Below are 21,844 nucleotides of genomic sequence, written 5' to 3' on the forward strand. Positions count from 1 at the left end.
AAAAAAATAAGTATCGAATGATACAATTTGATGTTGTTACTTTAAGACCTGCTAAAATGCCAAACACTCTACTGTTCCACAGGAAAAAATACACAGCCAACATGACGTACAAAACACAGAACTTTTTATTATTGTTGTTATGCAGTTGAAAAGTCAAGAGTTCTTCAAAATTGGAGACTAATTTTAATCCAACATCAGCTCCAGAATTTTCTGCTGATATTGACCCAGTGCTGATACCGGGTATTGGATTGGTGCTATCTCTAATATTATCATGTTTATGTTAATCAGCAGGTGATGAGCAAAATACTAAAAAAGAAAGGATAAAAGAAACAAACAAAAGCAAAATTGGAAATAAAAGCATCTACTGAGCATCATCACACATCAGTGTGAATATAAAGATTTTTTTTTCTCCTGGCTTTATCTTGAATTTCAGCAAAGTGAAATGAAATGTCAATATTTAAAATTCCTTCACGAATGCCCTGCCCTAGTGTTAAACTTTAGTCAGCTTATTGTACCTCAGTCTCATGAGATTAAAAGTTCAGAACCGCATTGACAATGAGAAGTTTTTTCCGCTATAGGAAAAATATTTAAGCTATCTTGCTCAATGGCTCAGCGTGAGAGCTTTAAATAGTGAAACTGAATGTGTGAAAGGTACACAACTTGTTTTTATACAATGTCAGGACTCATCTATGAGTCTCATATTTATCATATTGTACATAACTACCTCTAGTAAGCTTAACCCTCGTCCTAACCCTTAGCCTAACCATATACTCAGTAAACAAAAAGAAATACCCTGTTTAACTTTTATTTCTCTACCATAGTCAACACATTTTGTTCTGCAAGTGTATGAAAACTAACACACACACACATACACATACACACACACACACACACACACACACACATATACATGCAGGTGCCCGCTGTGAGATATGCAAATGAAATGATAGGACATGAGTATAAGAGGGTCAGACTTTCGTGATTTACTCAAGCTGGAATCATGACTGTCCTTTGGGTGCTGTCCTGCCTGGCCTTCATTAGCACAGCCTACAGTAAGACTTCTGTTTCCTTTGTGCTTTAATATAAGCTGGAAAAACATAAATCAAAGACGAGATACTCATGCCTGGAAGTCTTTTTCTGGCACAAATTATGTGAAAAAATATATATTTTTTTTTCTCAGGCTGCGGGGTTCCTTCCGTCACTCCAGTCATCAGTGGCTACTCAAGGATAGTGAATGGTGAGGAGGCAGTACCTCATTCCTGGCCCTGGCAGGTGTCGCTGCAGGTACAGTTATGATCTTTTTCTTTTAACCATTTAACATTTAACAACATCTTTAATTTACACTATATGGCCAAAAGTATGTGGCAACACATTGTTGAGTTCAGGTGCTTCAGCCACATCTTCAGCCAAATATCCACAGAAAAACATAGCACTAGAATTTAAGAGATCAGTGACTTTAAATGTGGCACTGTTAGAGGATGCCACCTTTGCCACAAGTCAGTATGTGAAATTTCTGCCATGCTAGATCTTCCCTAGACAACTGTAAGTGCTGTTACTGAGAAATGGAAGTGTCTAGGAGAAATAACAGCTCAGCCATGAGGCAGTAGACCACACAAACCCACAGAGCGAGTGTTGATGCTGTTGCAGCTGTTGCATCACTCACTGCAAAGTTCTAAATTGCATCTGGAAGCAACATCAGCATAAGAACTGTGTGTCAGAAACTTCATGAAATGGGTTTCAATGGCACTATGCGTGATGCCAAGCATCAATTGGAGTGGTGTAAAGTATGCCACAACTGGGCTCTGGAGCAGTGGAAATATGTTGTTTGAAGTATATATTAATGACCATGGTTTTAAAATGAGATGTCCAACAAGCTCATATAGGTGAGATGGTCAAGCATCCACATACTTTTGGCCATATAGCATATATTGCTGCTGTTTAAACAAAACCTCGTATGTCCAAAAAATTACGTTAGAGGAGAAGGACAAACATCTTTAACTTTCAATCTAATTTAATGTAAAAAGATTTTATTCTATGTCGTTTTGCAACACATGCATTGTTCCATTTATCATAAAAGGTTTGACACACTGTAAAGCTAGTATTTTAATATCTAAGTGAAAATAAGTTAACACATCTTACACAGAGAACACACAAACATGGCTTTTCTGCTAATTGTATTGTACAATTTGTATTTATTTGCTAAATGTAACATTATAAAAAAACAAAGTATAAATGTGCCATAACTTTTGCACAGGCCACATTTTATGTGTTTTTTTTTTCCCTCCAACGTGTTAAATTTAGCAATTTAACAAAATTGTGCATTAAAATGTGCAGAGTTCTCTGTAGAAGATGTGTTAAATTATTTTTGCTCAGAAAACAAAATATGTAATTTGACCAGTGGCGCCCAAACTTTTGCATACGACTGTATATATTTTTTAAATAGTAGATGATTTCAGTCAAGACTAGAGACTAAACTCGGCAAGACTGATGGTGAAGTCATGTCCAAGACAATAGGAAAAAATGTCTCTAGAAAAGACTCAAGCACTACAGCACCAGTTTGAAGCAAATACTATTTAAAGCTCAAGTCTAGGCTACTATAAAAACATTATATACTTCTTTATTTGACATTGCCTGCATTACCTGTTTGTTTATGACTGGACTTTATTGTCCCAAATTTTACACATGCAGCACTGCCATCCAAAACATGTTTTACATGCTACAGAGGCTTGGAATCTTTTGAACACCAGGGGCCTCTAGTGGGCACAAAATTCTCAGCACAATCAGCTGGAAAGATTCAACGCTTCATTAAGCCTTGTTGTGCCATCACTAGCGTATACTATAGTTCATGGGTGCCCAATCCTGGGATCTCCCACCCTGAGAGCTCAGATCCAACACAAGGCCTAGACCAGGTGTGTTAGATTAGGGCTGGAGCTAAACTCTGCAGGGTGGTAGATCTCCAGGACCAGGTTTGAGTACCCCTGCTATAGTCTATACTCTAAATTCATACTGTGCTATCTTGGAGAATCTGCCAGTAGAAATGCATTTCTTTCAATATTACATCAAACTGACTCTTTAATTTGCACACAATGTTAAAATATATTTAGAACACGTAATCACTGGTATAAAGAGGTATTAGCTAATGATAGTGTCTAACTGTTCTTGTTACAATAACATTCTTCATTCATCTGAACTTCAGCACAACACCGGTCTCCACTTCTGTGGTGGCTCCCTGATCAACGAGTGGTGGGTTGTGACTGCTGCCCACTGCAGTGTCAGGTAAGCTTAGATTCCAGTGAGATCTGTAAATCTCAAAATGAATCAAGGAATAGATTTAACCTTTCTTTTCAAAGAATGTTAAAAGCTCCTACAACTTCAACACTACATAGAAGCATGATATTTTATTGAACTTTGTCTGTACCAGCTGAAACTGAAACCCTTCTGGAATTTAGGTTGTCCACCCTTGTGGTCCTTGGAGAGCATGATCGTTCCTCTGATACTGAGGCCATCCAGATTATGAGTGTGGGCAAGGTGCGCACATCAGCAACAGTTTATAACAGATATCGTCTACATGCTTTCCTGCATGCTTTCACTTAATGCAAGCTTTTAAACTAAAACAATAACATATTCACTTCATTTCTATACTTTTTTTAAACATGCCTTCGCCAACTCACCACTCAGAAGTGCCTCATATACATCTTACACAAGTAGTCGCCTAGAGGAGTGGATAGTGAGGAGCGGATTTTTTTGTTGAAACATTCACTTTCAGTGAGCGTGAGTGAGCTAATTATCTAGCTGTGCACACTTGGAGAAATTTGAGCATAATACATTTTATGAATATTTTCATTGCCTGGCAATAAGCTTTGGTTCAAAATCGTGGTGTATTGCATTTTTTTTTTGTAGCTGTGTAGCCTTTAGCTTGCTAGTTAGCAATAAAGTTACATTAACATACATGTAAAACAGATGGAGTAATTTGCTCCAAATCCTAGTTTGAACATAGCAAATCAAATGCGATCGTTTTTCAGAAACAGAATCACTTTGTTCAGCCAATATATTTGTTGCGGTCAGCACACACCTGTATAACATGTAACATACTAAAGGAGCCCAGACAAGTACATGTTATTTGTTATATTATTTATAAGAAAATTACAGAATGAAATTAACATTTTTGCAGTTTTGCTAAATGCATTATGTTGCAGAATGGAATGGACTACAGTGAGGGGACTTTACAAAGTTCCATTTAAAGTACATTCTGTCTGCTGCGGTTAATGAGCTCCACAGCTCTGGGGAAGAAGCTGTTAGAATGTCTGCTTGTGCTGGTTTTGATGGCTCTGAATCTTACCAGAGGGAAGTGGCTGGAAGAAGTGATGTCCAGGGTGAAACTGGTCAGCTATAGTCTTGCCAGCATACTTCATGACCCTGCTGTTGTAGATGTCCTGAAGCGCTGACAGATTACATCCAATGAGCGTCTCTGCTGTCCTGATACATTTTTGTGAGCTGAAGGAGCCAAACCAGATGGCCACGGTTGAACGAATGATTGCTGTGTAGTACTGGATCATCAGGGCCTGTGGCAGATTGAATTTCTTCAGCTGCCTCAGGCGGAACATTCTCTGCTGCTGGCTGTGGGGACTGTTTCCCTCTCCTGCTTCTGTTCCCTGGATATGCTGGCGCTCATGAACTTGAGTGACTCCACAGTGGAAACCACAGGGCCGTTATTGAGGGGGTGTGGGGGTGGGCTGTCGTGAAGTCCACCACCATCTCTACAATCTTTTGTATATACAGCGACAGGTTGTTGAGGCTACACCAGGACACCAGCTGCTCAATATGCTTTCTGTAGGTTGGTTATGAGGTCGACCAAGATGGTGTCTTCAGGACACTTCACAGATGGTTCTGTTATGAAATATTAAGTATTTTAGAGTATTTTGTTGCTAATGCTTGTCCCTCCAAGGGCTCAACTAACAATTGAATGACCCCTAGGATGGTGACAGAGATGCCCCGAGGGGAAATAGTGAGGTCAAGTTGATGAGGGCATGTTAAAATAAGTATTGGAATGAGCAGGTTGTCTCTGCTATACCTCATATCTGACCTAAGCATTGTGTCCTGCTTTAGATCTTCATGCACCCCCGGTACGACAGCTTCACCATCAATAATGACATCCTTCTGATCAAGCTCGCCTCTCCTGCCCAGCTGAACCCCCACGTGTCCCCTGTGTGTTTAGCTGAGACCAGTGACAACTTTCCTGGTGGTATGAAATGTGTGACCTCTGGATGGGGCCGGACCAAACATGATGGTGAGTTTTTTAGGTCAATTTTTACATGTTTCTAAAAAATTCTGTTTTTTTTTACAACATTTACAAAAAAGTTGGGACGCTGTGCAAAATGTAACTAAAAACAAAATGCAATTATATGCAAATTATTTAAAGCCTATATTTAATTGAAAATTGTACAAGGACAATATATCAAATATTGAAACTGAGATATTTAATTATTATTTTTTTTAAATATTTGCCCATTTTCAATTTGATGCCAATATCACGTTCCAAAAAAGTTGGGACGGGGGCAGCAAAAGGCTGGTAAAGTTGTGTAATAATGCAGAAAAAACACCTTTTTGTTGATTGCCATAAGGTCAGTAACATGACTGGGTTTAAAAAGAACTTCCCAGAGAGGCTGAGTTGTTTAAAAGTAAAGATGAGGAGAGGTTCACCACTCTGTGAAAGACTGTGCGAGCCAATAGTACAACAACGGTACATCTACATCTTCATCATCTATGGTACATAATAACATTAAAAGATTCAGAGAAGCTGGAGAAATCTCTGTATGCAAGGCACAAGGTCAAAAATCAGTATTTGCTGGCAGTGATCTTTGGGCCCTTAGATGGCACTTCATTAAAAACAGACATGATTCTGTAGTGGAAATCACTGCATGGGCTCAGGAACATCCATCCAAACGATGTCTTTTTCAGGGAAGGCCTTGCTTATTTCAGCAAAATAATGCCAAACCACATTCTGCATGTATTACAACAGCATTGCTCTGTATTAAAAGAATCCAGGCGCTAAACTGGCCTGCCTGCAGTCCAGACCCATCACTCACTGATGACATTTGCCGAATTATGAAATGAAAAATATGACAAAGGAGACCCCGATCTGATGAGCAGCTGTAATCCTATATCAAACAAGAATGGGAAAACATTTCATTTTTAAAACTACAGCAGTTGGTCAGTTCCCAAACACTTACAGAGTGCTGTTAAAAGAAGAGGTGATGAAACACAGTGGTAAGCATGCCACTGTCCCAACTTTTTTGGAACGTGTTGTTGGCATCAAATTCAAAATGGGCTTATATTTTTCAAAAAACAATCAAATTTGATATGTTGTCTTTGTAGTATTTTTGGAAATGGGGTTGTAGTTTTTTCTGAATTTACTCATCAACATCATCAACTTGTAATAATTATTGTTACAGTATCCGAAAGCCCCCGCTCTGCTCCAGCAGGCCATTTTTCCCCTGCTGACCAGTGATGACTGCAGGCGTTACTGGGGCTCTAAGATAACAGAAGAGATGATCTGTGCTGGAGCCTCTGGAGCCTCCACCTGCATGGTACTGTCCTCTGGTCATCATTCTCTTGCTCTAAACTTATTCAGTTTGTATTTAATACTGTCTTAATACTACAATTCTATTAGTAAATATTATATTTGTATGGCCTTTTTTTCAGACCGACTCTGGTGGTCCTCTGGTGTGTCAGAAGGCTGGAACTTGGACTCTTGTTGGCATTGTGTCCTGGGGAAGCAGCACCTGCTCACTCACCATGCCTGAAGTGTATGCCCGTGTCACCAAGCTCCGTGACTGGATGGACCAGGTCATTGCTGCTAACTAAAGTCACATTGTGCATTGTGGTTTTGAGTATCGTGTTTTTGTGTATATCCTGATTAATACATTATACTTTAATAAAATACACTAAACAATGCATTTTTAGGTTGTGTATCAAATAATATCAATTGAAGCTGCATATTGCTTCACTTTACATAATGCTTCACTTTGATAATAAAAAAATGATCAATAATGAATGTTCCATTTAAGTGACCTAAAACTAATAGCTAACTAAAAGCTAATTCATGTGCTTTGACACAGAGTATTGAACCAGAACCTGATAAATTACATAAGAATCACCTCACAAGAATGAATTCTCAGTAAGATCCCCCTCTTATCGTATCAAAGCAAAATTTTCAGAATCAAATATTTGAGGTGTAGGCTATTATTTCAGCTCCTATGTAATATGAATAATGGTAACTGTGCTCACACACTCAAACTAGCTCACATACACTCACAATGTATCGCAGAGTATTGCAGTGGTACTAATTTATGTGGTTCTCCAATCAAAACCATGAGAATAATGTAGCAATGAAGTTTGAGATAGTCACGCTTTAATTGATGATACCAAGACATCAATGCCATACTTCAGATTTTAGTAATTATGTTTGGAAGCAGGATTAGGACAGATTATTATGAGCTAGAACTGGAAATGTGTATACAATGTCAGTTAATGCATTAATAATGGTTAATAATACATTAATAACACACTAACAACACATGAAGATGATCGAAGTTTGTAAAAATTTGCCAACTGTGATGCTTTGAAAGATCTTCAGATCTTAAGATGTATGGATAAATAAATGAACAGCAGACAAACAAAAGCAAAGCTCCAGCCGAAAGATCCAGTACCACTCAAAACAATGAAAATTGATGAAAATTGGAAACTGGGTTCACCCTGTAGAAAATACACATTCAACAAAATACTACACAATGCCTTCATATCACATCTAAATAAGCATATCTGATTCTTGTTTAGCTCTGCAAAACATAATATGGATGCAATGGATTCCAACTGTAGAGCCAAATGAACTTGAAGTTTCTTTCAAGCTGCAACATGTCAAGGGCATTTATTTGTTCATCAAGTTGGAATATGCTATGTTACAGCAAATGTCTCACATCTTGTCTCCCAGTAGGTCTCCCCAGCCCAGGGAGCTGACTCAGTTACCTCCCCAAGCTCTGCTCAGCAGTGCTCCAGCACTCTGGAGCACTCTGTCTAGTCCTATCTTACAAATATGACAGAACACCATCTGGATGCAAGGGCTTTCTTTGTGGCTGCAGCCTCTGATAGCTTCAAGGTTGTTGCTCCTTTGTTGAGTTGCTGTGGCACATTTGGCCACAGCTGTTTAGCACAAGAAGTAAAGATAAGTTCAAAACACAGTTTCAGCCTCTCCTCAGGGAAAAGAGGGAGGTGAGGAGCTGCATTTAAAACAGGGCTCCCACTCAGCAGCTGACTTTGCTGTTTTGGTCAGAACCATTGTTGCCTCAAGTGAATGAGAAAAAAAACAGCACTGTGTAGTAGCTTTGGGGTATATGAGAAACTTTGAAAAGAACTTGTCACTTGACAATTAGTGACGTGGCAAACAATACAATTAGCATTGCTGTCAGACTGGATAACCTCCTTATGCTGACTGCAGTTACAAAGTGATTAAAAAGCAAAGTTGCATGCAACACATTCTGTTACTCCACTAGTTGGCAAAATTAGTAGTTCAATTTTTTTCAATACCTTGTATTGTTTTATCATTTACTACATGTTTGAGTTTAAATCTCCTCTGTGTATGTTAAGCAATTAAAAGTGGATGCTTTAATAGCCATTATGGTTGCACTTGAAGTTTCGCTCATCCTGTGCTAGCAGCACTGCAAGTACATCAAGGATTGCATCTCAGTCTCTCTGTAATATTTTTCATTCTTTGATTCCCAAAGGAATTTCTGCTCTGGGTAAAATTAGGGGGTGTCAAGAGAGGAGAATTGGAATAACCTAGCTAAATAGATCACAACAACAGCAGTCTAATATAGAAGGATAAACACTGACACTAGCAGCTGCTGAAACAGCTGTTTTTGTTAGCTGGCTTGTTAACACAGCTGTTTACAGGAACGTTTGTTTTGAGAAACTTGTTTGTTTGTTGTCATCGCTCAGGTAACTGACAAAATGGAACACAGCCATTTTTTGGCCATTACACCAGTGAAATTAACCCCTTGGAATGATGTTATTTGATAATCACATGATGCATTATTGGCATTCTGATTGGTTGTTTCATGAAACTTGTTGCAACTGTTTCAAGTGAGTTGCTTTGTACTATGCAACACAAGTGAAATTTTGTTTCAGGTAGGTTTCAGGCAACGAAAGTTGTATGTAAGTTTCACAGAAAAAGGTCAGCCTCGTTGACATGTCAAACCCTTTCTGACTACAAGCAACGACCAGCCTGATTCCCTGTTTGAGCCTCTGCAAGTAGACTACACCTGCCCATACCAGATGCTAAGAGATGCACATGCCGCAGCTAGGCATTACTGTGGTGTATAGGAAATGAATTCCAGATCCACCCACTGTTAGAGAGCTTCACTGATAGGGGTGTCATCCTTGGTCCCCTCAATGCCAGTGCAACGATCTTAAACTCCTATGTGCTTCTACCTCAATTAAAATCCTTTGGTTTCTCACCAGCCTAACGATCCCAATAACTATCAAGATGTAATAGATGTTTGCAGTCAAAATGAGGCCATTCGTCTCCGTCCTCCCCACTTGGGAGATTGCGCCATTGACTGCTCATGGCATCCACTTTAACTAGGTCCCCTCTCTCTGCAGCAGAGATGTACATTCAATAAGTGACTGGGTTTTATCTAGCCATCAAATTCACCAGCCCCAAACAACTTGAATCAAAAAAGGTTTGAGTCCTTGCAAAGATCTTATTTCTATCACCCCACTGTCTTCTCCCCTTTTGTTCCACTCAACAGCACAACAGCACAACTTTAGGACATTATGAATATTTAGTGATGTCTTACAGATTGGGAAATGCCCCTTCCATGTTCTATGTTGCTATTAATTTAAATGGTAGAAATGGACTATACAGGTATCAGTTAACATATCGTCACTGTCCAATGAAAAACAAGCATCTCCAAAATATCAACTTTACAGGAGAAGACAAAATACTCTTACCTTTCAATGTAAGTCAATGTAAAAAAGATTTGGTCCAAGTGATTTTAAAGCCTTTCTTTTGGTCCATTCATTATGAACTTTTTACACAATGTAAAGGCCAGCTGTTGTGTTGAAATGATGTAGAAAACTAAAAATCAACAAAAATGGAGATACATGGTTTCCATTGGACAGCGACGATATATGGACTGAAGACTGTGAATATAATGTTTACTGTCTATAAAGATTGACACCTATGAGTTAATGTAAGCTAACATTCAAGGAGCTAATAGGCAGTAGGGCTGTCTCTAAAAATTACATTCTTAATTGAGTAATCTACCTAATTCCACTGTTCAGTCAAGTACATTTTTTTAAAGGCTAAACCAAAAAATAGACTCAACTAAACAATGACAAACTCTACACAGCCTTTCAAGGATTTTAAATCACTTTGTTGGAAACAGATAGACTAGAATACCTTACATAATCGTCTAATCATGAAATGCATGTAGTTTAATGTAAACCTTGTACCCTTCACAGTTCACAGAAATGTGTAAATGTGCACTAGCGGAGCAGACTGTCTCAATGTCATGTTTTGCTGTAGTTTTGTTTGCATAGATAATTTTTAATAATGAAGCAAAGTCAACTTAGAAATATTTCCATGTTGTGATTGTCTTTTTTATGAGTAAAGTCACTCTTGATAAATCTGCTAAATGCTGTAAATGTAAATCTCAGTCTTATTTTGTAATAAGCGTGTGATTTTAATGGGGCTAATGGTGGCAGAAAACTGCTGTGACCTGTGGTTACCACAGACTGACACTAGGCGGCATGATTAGAAATGAAAACGTCAAATCTACCTGTGGTTTATTTCCCACACGAAAAGTCTTTGATTTTAGCTTTTAATCGTTTTTACAGCACATTAACATACCTGTATTAGTCAGCAGATACTCAATACAATGAGAACAGACATATAGCACAAGTGGGAATGAAGAGAAAAGCATCTAATGAGCATGACTTACATTTTAACCTTAACTTTTACTATAGGATTTATTTTGAATTCCAGCATAATATAATTTTCAATACTTGAAATTCCTTTATGAATAAATTAAACAGTGGTGTTTAACATTTTTCAACTAACTGTCCCTTAACCCCTTAAAATCCCTGGCTAATTACATACTAAGGCTTATTATTCAGTAACTACAAGGACTTCAGTGGAAACTGGTCGAGCTATTCTATTTTTACAGAAGTGGCTCAGGCATTAAAGGGTTAATCTCAAGAAATGTGGCAAAATTAGAAGCTTATTTCCCTACTTAAAATGTCTTATTTTTGGTTGTGTCATTGTTAAAGGTTGCAATTAAATAAGAAGACCAAACATGAACTCACACACTGAGCTATGCAAATGAAATGGTAGGATAAAAGGGTCAGACTTTTGTGACTTCCTGAAGCGGGAATCATGACTGTCCTCTGGGTGCTGTCCTGCTGTGCCTTCATTAGCACAGCCTACAGTAAGAAAATGACATTTCCCTTGTGCTTTTGTTGTGGTAATGAGCAAACTTAATAGAGGCTGAAAAAGCATCAGTTAATGTAGAGCCTCATGTCTGAAACCATTTTCTGGCAGAAACAGTGAATAAATCTCTGAAGTCAAAATGTGTTAACTGATCGGAATATACTTTTTGTTCTCAGGCTGTGAGGTTTCTGTTATCCCTCCAGTGAGCACTAATTACACTATTGTGGTTGGTAAGGAGGCAGTGCCCCATTCCTGACCTTGACCGGTGTCTCTCCAGGCGTAGGAATCTTTGTCATTACACAAAAAATAAATAAAAAATAAAAGTGAATAACACTTCCAAAGTTCAGCTGGTTGCATTTTCTGCTTCTCATGATCAGAGTAATACAAAAGACATTCTGTGATGTCGAGGTCTGGACTCTGGATGGTCAGTCCATTGTTCTGAGAACTCCAGCAGTTTCTTTGTTTGAGCTGCAAATGTTCTTTTTTGTCTATTCATTTTTTTTATATTTCTTTTTCTCAGTAACAGCTTCTGCACAGCTACACATCCTTTCAGACCCATAGTGTTGAGCTGTCTTCTCACAGTGGAAGGATAAATAGAAATACCTGTGGATTTTTTCAGATCTGAAGCGAGAGTGGAGCTTTATTTTCTCCTCCCTCTCAAATATGAAAGCTTAAAGTACTGTTTATCTGATGGTGGTCTACCAGGTTGTACATGGTTGTTAGGAGTCCCAATGTCTTTTTATATTTTGGAAAATCTTCTTTGTTTCACAGTTCATAGCCATGATCCTCCAGTTTAGCACAGAGGCTAGCATTCCACAACCCTTGCTAACCATAAGTAGTTGATCATTATGTTTTAGATTAATACATCGACCAATATACATACATACAAACACACATACATACACACACACATACATACATACATACATATTTTTTTCTTCCAAAATATGTCTGCTTACAGTAACATTTAATGGACACCATTCACATGTTCTAAGACAACAACATGACAAGATGTTAAAAGTGTAATGGAAAAGATTTCCATGGTTGACTATCAGTACTGTAAAATGAATCAGGATAAAATAAGCCATCCTTCAAACCATGCTGTGCTTTCCTGAACACAGCTATGAATGGCTTTGGAATAGCTGATATTCAAACTCACCTCTAACTTTGCAAAGGAGTGCCTTAGCATTTTGAACTACTTGGAGGCCCCTTGGAGTCAATATTAAAGTTAGCAGAGTGCCAGATTCTTCTGTAGGTAGAGAAAATAACCACAACCACAGTGCAGACCATGCGAATTTTAAGCAATAGTGTTAACTGGACTACTTTTTAATTTTATTCAAATAGTTTCTCTAAAGGGGAAATGTTCTCAATTTCTGCATAACTAAGTCATTAGGATGGTCATTCAGAGTGGTTTGATGTGAAATGCGCCATTGCAGAAAAACTGAGACTCAGAATTGTTTATCGCGGTGCTAAAAGGAATCAGACATCTAAGCATTCAACGGCTCCAAAAGCTACCTCATAGAAGGTTATTACACAAATTGGTTCGGAATACGCTGACTTATGTCTAAGACATTGTTTTACAATGGTTTTAGTTAAGTTTTTGGCCTAAAACTTATTTTTTCAAATCCATTAATGGAGTAAAGGTACATGCAGAGTGTTATAAGGCACAATAGTACATAAGACCAAATTGTTCCAAAAGAGGTCTTTTTTTCTTATTTACCAATAATTTACTATTAACAACATTCCATATAGAACCTCTGTAATGTGGCAGAACTGACCAGACTACACAGAGTACACTCTTAAAAAAGATGGTTCTTTGAGGGTTCTTTACTAAAGAAAATGGTTCTATGTCGAAACATGAACACTCAAAAAACCCTTTGCATGAGCTCCTTGAATCGTCAAAGGATTCTTCAGAATGGGGTCACATGCTCTCCTGGAGGATTCTGGGAGTTGGAGTCCAGGAGAGGATCAACATCCAGAGTGTTACTGACTACAGAGCCGGAGGGAGGTGTGGCAACCTCAGCAGGCATGTAGGTTCACTGGTTGTTTTGGATTTTGGACTTTTGGAGGCTTTGCACGGTTGTTAGGAGTCTCATTTTCTCTGTATTGTTTTTTTCACTTATTTCCCTTTGACTTTAAAATCTTAACACTCAATTCTGGGATTTTGTTACTAGGCATTAATATTACAAGAATGATGATCAGAGGAATGTACCATGTGTGAGGAAGCTCTAGAGGCTCCAGTCTAGATCATCTCACATCACAGTTTTACATCACTAAGCTCTGTGACTGGATGGACCAGATCATTGCTGCTAACTGAAACAACATTTTGGGCTATAGTTCAAGTATAGTTAACAGGAAAACATGTGAAAATCTTTAAATTGTTATTAAATATAGTTAAATTGATGTATTCTAAAAGCACCACTATCTGAGGTGTAGGTGGGCTATTAATTATTTCAGACCACATTTCTGAGAAATGGTGACTATGCTCATAGACTAATAGCTCATATATGATGCGGATACACTGTGATACTACATCATGTTCGGCCGTATGCAAAAGTGTCTGCGCCTGGTCAAATTATGTGTCTTGTCGATTTTCGAAGTATACATACAATATAATACATACAATACAGCCCTACCTGGCTTTACGTGAAAAAGTGACTGCCCCTTTGGCTACTAAATCTACCAGTTAACCAAATTCAATTAACTATTGGTTTCAATTTCACTATCCACACCCAGGCATGATTACTGCCAGACCTGTTGAATCTAAACATCACAAACATCAGATAAATAGAACCTGTCTGGCAATGTGAAGCAGACTAGAAAGTCTTAAAAAGCAACACATGATGTAACGTTTTAAAGACATTCAGATACAGATGTGAGACAAAGTCATTGAAATCTACCAGTCTGGAAAGAGTTACAAAGCCATTGCTAAGGATCTGGAACTCCAGTGAACCACAGTGAGGGCCATTATCCACAAATGGAGAAAACTTGGCACAGTGGTGAACCTTCCTTGGCGTGGCCGGCTTACCAAAATTTCACCAAGAAGACTCATCCAGGAGGTCACAAAAGAGTCCAGATTGTCATCTAAAGAACTGCAGGCCTCACTTGCCCCAGTTAGGGTCAACGTACATGATTCCACAATAAGAAAAGCACTGAGCAAAAATGTCATCCATGGGAGAGCTGCGAGGCGCAAACCACTGCTGACCAAAAAGAACACAAAGGCTCATCTCACATTTGTCAAAAAACATCTAGATGACCCCCCAAGACTTTTGGAATAATATTCTGTGGACAGATGAGTAAATTTTTGGAAGACATGGGTCCTGTTTCATTTGGTGTAAAGGTAACACCGCATTCCATCATAAGAACATCATAGCAACAGTGAAACATGGTGGTAGTAGTGTGATGGTCTGGGGCTGTTTTGTGTCTGCCGGACCTGCACAACTTGTCATAACTGATGGAATCATGAATTCTGCTCTCTATTAGAAAATCCTGAAGGACAATGTCCACCCATCAGTTCTCGATCTAAAGCTGAAGTGCAGTTGGGTTATGCAGCAGGACAATAATCTGAAGCACACAAGCATACAATTAAGAGGTGGATATACCTCTTAATGGCTCAAAAGAAACAAAATTAAGGTTGCTGAGCAGGAGAGTCAAAATCCTGACTTGAATCCCTTTGAGATGTTGCAGCAAGACCTTAAATGGTCTTGCTGCAACATTTCTCAGAAATGTGGTCTGAAATAATTAATAGCCCACCTACACCTCAGATAGTGGTGCTTTTAGAATACATCAATTTATTTAATATTTAATAACAATTTAAAGATTTTCACATGTTTTCCTGTTAACTATACTTGAACTATAGCCCAAAATGTTGTTTCAGTTAGCAGCAATGATCTGGTCCATCCAGTCACAGAGCTTAGTGATGTGGGCGTACACTCCGAGCATGATGGGCATGCAGGTGCCACTGCCCCAGGAGGACCAGCCCTCTGATACACCAGAGGACCACCAGAGTCACCATGAAACACACAGAACATGCAAATAACTGGTATAAGGAAGGTAAGACTGTAAACCATTAAAAGATGCAGTGTGTAAGATTTAGGGGGCTTTATTAGCAGAAATGGAATATAGTTTATGAAACCATATTTTCATACTTATTATTTAGCACAAGAAAAAGGAAGGGAGTGTGAATGCACACAACCAGTTATTAGGCTTAGGGGGCAATTACTTTTTCACATAGGTGATACAGGTTTTGAATAAATCTTTATCTTTAATAAATGTAATGAGCATTTAAACGTTGCATTTTGTGTTTACTCATGTTGTCTTTATCTTATAGTAAAATTAGTTGGATGATCTGAACCATTCAAATATGATACATTAGCAGAAATAGAAGAAATCGGGTGAGGGGCAAATTCTTTTTCACAGCAATGTATGGGAAAGCTGCAGGTGTCTACTGGGCAGAGCAATCAGGTCACCAGCCAAATTCAAGGTTTTTGCTGAATGCACACAGTCATGCAGACAAATGTACAGTGTTTCACAATAATGACCTTTCTTTAAGCATAGCACCTCTGAATTACAGGGCAGTCACTACAGCACATTCTATACAGATCATCAATAAATTAACTTTTGATTGTCTACTGAAGTTAAATTTACACCACATGGTCAAACTGGGGTTCAACACTATAGTTGCTTCACTATAAATAATTTAGCATGGGCGATTTTATTGGCACAGAGTACTGCGCAAAAGACTTACATAGCCAAGAAAACTATTTACCTCTGTTGTAAGTATGCTTGTTTCACTATAAACACAATAAAGCATTAGAACAAATATAATTGAATATAAAAACAGTAAAACATAACAAGAGTTGTTTTTCATCTCACTTTTCACTAAACATCAGGCATTGCATGTATTTGTTAAACTCCAATAGTTACTATTTTGGCAATGCATGTTTTTCTTTAGACAGAAGAGAAGTCTAGAAATGGTTAAGCTAACACATTTGAGAGAGAATTTGAATGTGTTGTTTATTTGTTTTTATTCTAATGTCTAATTTATTAACACATAAATACTTAATGTTTTCATACAGTGCGGGTCCAAATTTTTGGGGACCACTGGTGACACTAGTCTTTTTATTTAATTTAACCCTTTTTTCCAGCACAAATGATGTTATCAGCTTAAAAGTAAAAAGTAGAATATCGTACACTGAAAAAATAGTGCTTTGAATTGACTTAATTAAAATGTTATTTGGTTACACGTTAATAAAATGTAGTACATGAATGCAATAACAGCCGAAATGAGTAAACATAAAGAAAGTGAATATGTTGATGTAACATATTTAGAACCACTTGACTCAATAAAATCAGGAACAGTTTTTTTCAATGCAATGTTTATTTAAATTTCAGCATTTCTTAGTATTTCGTACTGTTTGTCCCCCCTTTTGCTTTAATGGCAGCGTGCATTCGAATTGGAGGTTTGTGCACAAACTGCTGATGAGAAGATCAAATCCACCTGAGAATCATTTGAGTGATTCAGTGCTTCACTGAAAAAAATTCTGACCTTTGTGTCCAAAAGCCTCAACATGGTGCCCCAAACTGCTTAAATCTGAACTGTGACCTAGAAAGTTTGAGTGTTTCTACTTCATCTTACGGGCCATTTTACCTTTCTTTGCTTTCATTTTTTTCTAAATTCTAAAACGTTCTTTTTATTTCCAAGTTTACATTAAAAAACAAAAAGAGATTTTCAAACATTTGGACCTCACTGTAAATTTCTTTTCTTTTTTCAGATGGCCTTTGTAAAGCACTATATGTCCAAAGAAAAGCTCTTATACTTTACAATTTATATCATAACCGCACCACAAATTTGTTGAACCTTAATCCCTTAAATGGCCAGGGCCCACCAGCAGGCCTAAAGTTTTACAACACACTTCTACAACCTAAGAAGTTTGCACTGAACGCCTTATAGTTGCTGAATAACAAGCCTTAGTCTGTAAAAACTCTGGGATTTTAAGGGATATGGCATACCTCCAAATAATGAAATGCCATCAATGATTCCTTATGGAACACATGGGTAAAATATGCTACTGATATGAAAGCAAAATCAATTTTTGTGTACCAATGGAAAGTTTCATTTCAAGGCCAGTAAACATGAGCCCCATTTTTATGCAAAGTGGCCAAAAACATTCTCCCTCCTCTGCAAGCTGTACATTTTCTCACAGGCTAAAGATAAGATATGGAGCTTATAGGCGGGTGTTAGGTATATAATGGCCTCAGAGTGAAGACCATCATTCACCTGAAAACATGGCCTTCCTCTGGATCCTGTCCTGCCTCGCCTTTGTCAGCGCAGCCTATGGTAAGAGCTGGAGATTGGATTGATCTACCATTGCTAAATGCTCATACACCGTGGATGTTATCATACAGATACATTACAAATAGATGAAAGTGTAATGGATGGATTCAAACATTTCTTTGGGTAGAAATCTCCTAGGTCAAAATTGATTGAGCGTGCTTTTGTCTTCCAGGCTGTGGAGTTCCTGCTATTCCTCCAGTCATCACTGGCTACTCCAGGATTGTGAATGGTGAGGAGGCAGTGCCCCATTCCTGGCCCTGGCAGGTGTCTCTGCAGGTATGATCCACATCTTGTCTCGTTTACACAGTGTAATATAAACTAAGCACTACTAAGTACCCCTTCTTTTTTAGGAGTGCAGATGTTTGCTTTTTGAACTTAACATTTGTGTCTGTTTGACTCCTTAAAATCTCAGCCTTATTACTTTTTGTATCCAGTAACTACATGGACTATAATGCAAACTGGCTACATTTTTCTTAGGTTATTGAAGTGTGTAATAAACGTCTGGACCAGCTGATGCGTCTATAAATGTTAAAGTTAATATCATGCTTCATACAGGACTACACCGGTTTCCACTTCTGTGGTGGCTCCCTGATCAACGAATGGTGGGTTGTGACTGCTGCCCACTGCAATGTGAGGTAAGCCACCCCCTAGTTAGAGCCACTTGTTGCTCCCGAATATACCCTATCAGAGAGACTAGTGTCTTTTGACTGCAATGTATTTACTATTACTTATTACAGGACGTCCCACCGTGTTATCCTGGGAGAGCATGATCGTTCCTCCAATGCTGAGCCCATTCAGATCATGAGTGTTGGCAAGGTGTGCATTTCAACATCAGTAGCACTCCATTAATAATAACAATGAGAGAATGATTAAATTAATCAGTCTTCCTAACTTAAGTCATTAGTTGTGCTTTCACTTTGGCTTATACATAACTGAATAATTCAATGAGTGAACGTCTCCCCTGCATCAGGTTTTCAAGCACCCCCAGTACAATGGCTTCACCATCAACAACGACATCCTTCTGATCAAGCTCGCCTCCCCTGCCCAGCTGAACCCTCGCGTGTCCCCTGTGTGTGTTGCTGAGACCAACGACAACTTCCCTGGTGGCATGAAGTGTGTGACCTCTGGATGGGGCCTGACCAAGCACAATGGTACCTCCCTACACTTTGTTTCTCTCTTAAAGTGATAGTCTGGTCAAAAATCAAGTTTTTCCCTTATTGCAAAGGCAGTCAGTTAGCCAAGACATTTTTGGTTCTTTGGTTTTGCATTGAACTTGTGAGGCTGACAAACAATGAAGAATATCTATGAAAAAGGACAAAGTGTAGGCCAAATTCAGGCTTCACGATCCAAGATAGGTGCTACTACTGGTTTTATCTACATGACAATCCAGTTTGAGGTTACTTAACAACTCAACACTGTTTGAGGCAAATATTCGATGATTTAGGCATGCAGCTACATGATGCTAACTGGTAGCTGTGAACTGTATTAGCCTTTTAGTATCAATTAAAAACTAAAGATGCAAACTTCTGACACCAAATGTGCTCTGACTGATCAGTTTAGGCTAAGAGGAAATTTCTAAAAATTTGATGTTTTGTTGGACTATTAAATACCTATATACCTTAAACATTGTAGGAAAGCTTAATGTTATCCTATCAATAAGCTAATATACAGTTCTGGGCAGAATACTTGAAAAAATACACTGTCATAAATGTATTCAGTAACATAATTTATTAGAATACATAAAAAGACACGCATTCAGAACATATTTAGGTTAAGTTTAGAATGAATAGTGGCAAGGCAGATGAAAAAATCTCTTGTTGTCAGCATTATTTTGGCTTTTATCGCCTTCAGACCAGTGCTGCTCTCATCCACTGCTGTCTCATGAACTAGGCAAACAATTCTGCAGATTTACTGAAAAAGTGGACAGTTATGTGATTTCCGGTTAGCATCATATATATAACTTGCCATGAAACATATGGACAGCGATTCTAAGCTTTTCGCTCGTGAACATGTCCACTGAGAAAGACTGTGTAGCTCGATTAACCCTTAAAAGGGTTCAGTAATGCTGAGATGAATAGCTGGCTCACCACAATGATTTATCAGACTACTCAGGCTTTAGCAGGAACTTAAATGTTTGTAAAGAAGCCATTTTGAGGTCTTTTTTAGAGTACATCTTTACAGGCATTTTTAGATTAGTTTATCAACAAGCATTGATGGTGATTCTTCATATATATTAGCGTATTGGTATATAGATGGTAATTTTCTCCTAAAAATTTAAAATGTAACTGCACCCGAATACTGCCTATTCAAGATGTAAGATGGACCAAATACAGATTGTATATTATGAATATGTATTCTTAATACTAGCATTCTGTTACATCCCAACCATATAGCTAGTATGCTAAACTATTTTTTCAGAAAAATAGCACTTGCCTGATTCTGATGTAAAATTTAATGAGAAGATTCTACAATATCACTTCAATAACTCTATTTTCAGCTTTGTCAGCTTATCATTTGTTTTCTTCTACATTACAGCTCCTGATACCCCTGCTCTGCTCCAGCAGGCCAGTCTTCCTCTGCTGACCAATGATGACTGCAAGCGTTACTGGGGCTCTAAGATCACTGATCTGATGATCTGTGCTGGAGCCTCTGGAGCTTCCTCATGCATGGTAAACCAGTAGATCTCATGAAGCACAAACAAAACTAGCTAAAAATTGGCCTTTAAACTAAAACTACAACTTTTACAGGTCTGTTTTATCACTATATGCCAATGGAGCTTCTGCCAAAAGATCTGATTGAACACAAACTCCTGTGTGTTTCAGGGTGACTCTGGTGGACCTCTGGTGTGTCAGAAGGCTGGAGCTTGGACCCTCGTTGGTATCGTTTCCTGGGGCAGCGGCACCTGCACACCCACCATGCCTGGAGTGTACGCCCGTGTCACCAAGCTCCGTGGCTGGATGGATCAGACCATTGCTGCTAACTAAAGCTTCTTCATCTATTTAGATTCAACATCATCAATAAAGATGCTTTGATATCTTAATATTCACCTGTCCTCTTACTGCTTAAAATGGAAGCTTTCAGGGCTGTGGACAAAAATCAGACATGTTATGGTTCATTCATAGTTCCAAGATCTGCATCGAATGGCCACTTAGGGCCAAATACTTCATTGGTATACTTGATAGGCTGTCATACCTTTGGTCATGACCAGTTATAAGCTGTAAATAATCTGCTCAGTTTTCACAAAACTTCATATCTCACAAATGACTCCTACATCACTGAAATTCATGAAAATCCATTCCAACCAGCAGCAGTATGTCAAAATATTGACTTAATATCTCAAAATAATGAGTTTTTGTCTTGAAATATTGACTTAATATCGTAAATGACTACTTTGTTCTTGAAATATTGGCTTAGTATCTCAAAGTAATTACTTATTTACTCAAAACACTACCTTCATGTGCATCAGTATTTTTGGGATAATAGTTGATTATTATGAGATAGTATGTCATCATTTTGACATAGTAAGTCACCATTTTCACATGGTAAGTGATGTTTTGAGATAATAAGTCATTATTCTGACCTGCTAGATCAGTATCCAGAAAAGTAACTGTTCAGAGATACTAAGAAAATATTATTTTGAGATATTATATCAATATTTTTAAAAGATAAGTCAATGTTTTTTGCCAGAAATGAAGAAGAAAAAATGGGCATTTTTTTCTCCACTACCTGATGTGAATGGGCTAATAGAAACTAAACACTTTCATATAAAAATAATTAATAAGAAGTTTTTTGAGACAACAAAAGATTACTGTGTTTACGCTCACACCGGCAGAAAAAAAGAAATTACATGGGTTGTCAAGTTTTTGGTTAAGACTGATAAATCATTTAAAAATTTTATAGTTCTGAATTACATAACTATGATTTCTAATCTAATTCTACTTTAAACTGATTTTCTACTTGCAGTCCGTATTAATGGCAGTAGACATGTTTTATTGTGCATCACTACAGCTCTGTTGCTG

General features: G+C 38.0%; 2 protein-coding genes across 3 annotated transcripts; both read left to right on the forward strand.

The window, feature by feature from the left end:
- Positions 1 to 943: 943 nt before the first annotated feature.
- On the forward strand, positions 944 to 6,956 carry LOC118817631 (chymotrypsin A-like). Of its 2 annotated transcripts, XM_036584463.1 has the most exons (8): positions 944 to 1,052; positions 1,181 to 1,284; positions 3,197 to 3,276; positions 3,450 to 3,528; positions 5,107 to 5,287; positions 6,020 to 6,028; positions 6,463 to 6,587; positions 6,703 to 6,956. In XM_036584463.1, the coding sequence occupies exons 1-8, from the start codon at positions 1,001 to 1,003 to the stop codon at positions 6,862 to 6,864; spliced, it is 792 nt and encodes a 263-aa protein (XP_036440356.1). In that variant the 5' UTR covers positions 944 to 1,000; the 3' UTR covers positions 6,865 to 6,956. The 2 variants fall into 2 exon arrangements, 1 of the variants encoding a protein (XP_036440356.1); XR_005008034.1 differs by lacking the exon at positions 6,020 to 6,028 and having other exon boundaries at positions 6,453 to 6,587; positions 6,703 to 6,877.
- A 10,736-nt stretch (positions 6,957 to 17,692) lies between these two features.
- On the forward strand, positions 17,693 to 20,865 carry LOC118817453 (chymotrypsin A-like). The gene is made up of 7 exons (XM_036584158.1): positions 17,693 to 17,828; positions 17,998 to 18,101; positions 18,381 to 18,460; positions 18,563 to 18,641; positions 18,796 to 18,976; positions 20,361 to 20,494; positions 20,648 to 20,865. Exons 1-7 carry the CDS (start codon positions 17,777 to 17,779, stop codon positions 20,807 to 20,809), a joined length of 792 nt encoding a protein of 263 aa, XP_036440051.1. The 5' UTR covers positions 17,693 to 17,776; the 3' UTR covers positions 20,810 to 20,865.
- Positions 20,866 to 21,844: the final 979 nt, after the last annotated feature.

The sequence above is a fragment of the Colossoma macropomum genome, unplaced genomic scaffold (genome assembly GCF_904425465.1).
Source record: "Colossoma macropomum unplaced genomic scaffold, Colossoma_macropomum, whole genome shotgun sequence".
Lineage (NCBI taxonomy): Eukaryota > Metazoa > Chordata > Actinopteri > Characiformes > Serrasalmidae > Colossoma > Colossoma macropomum.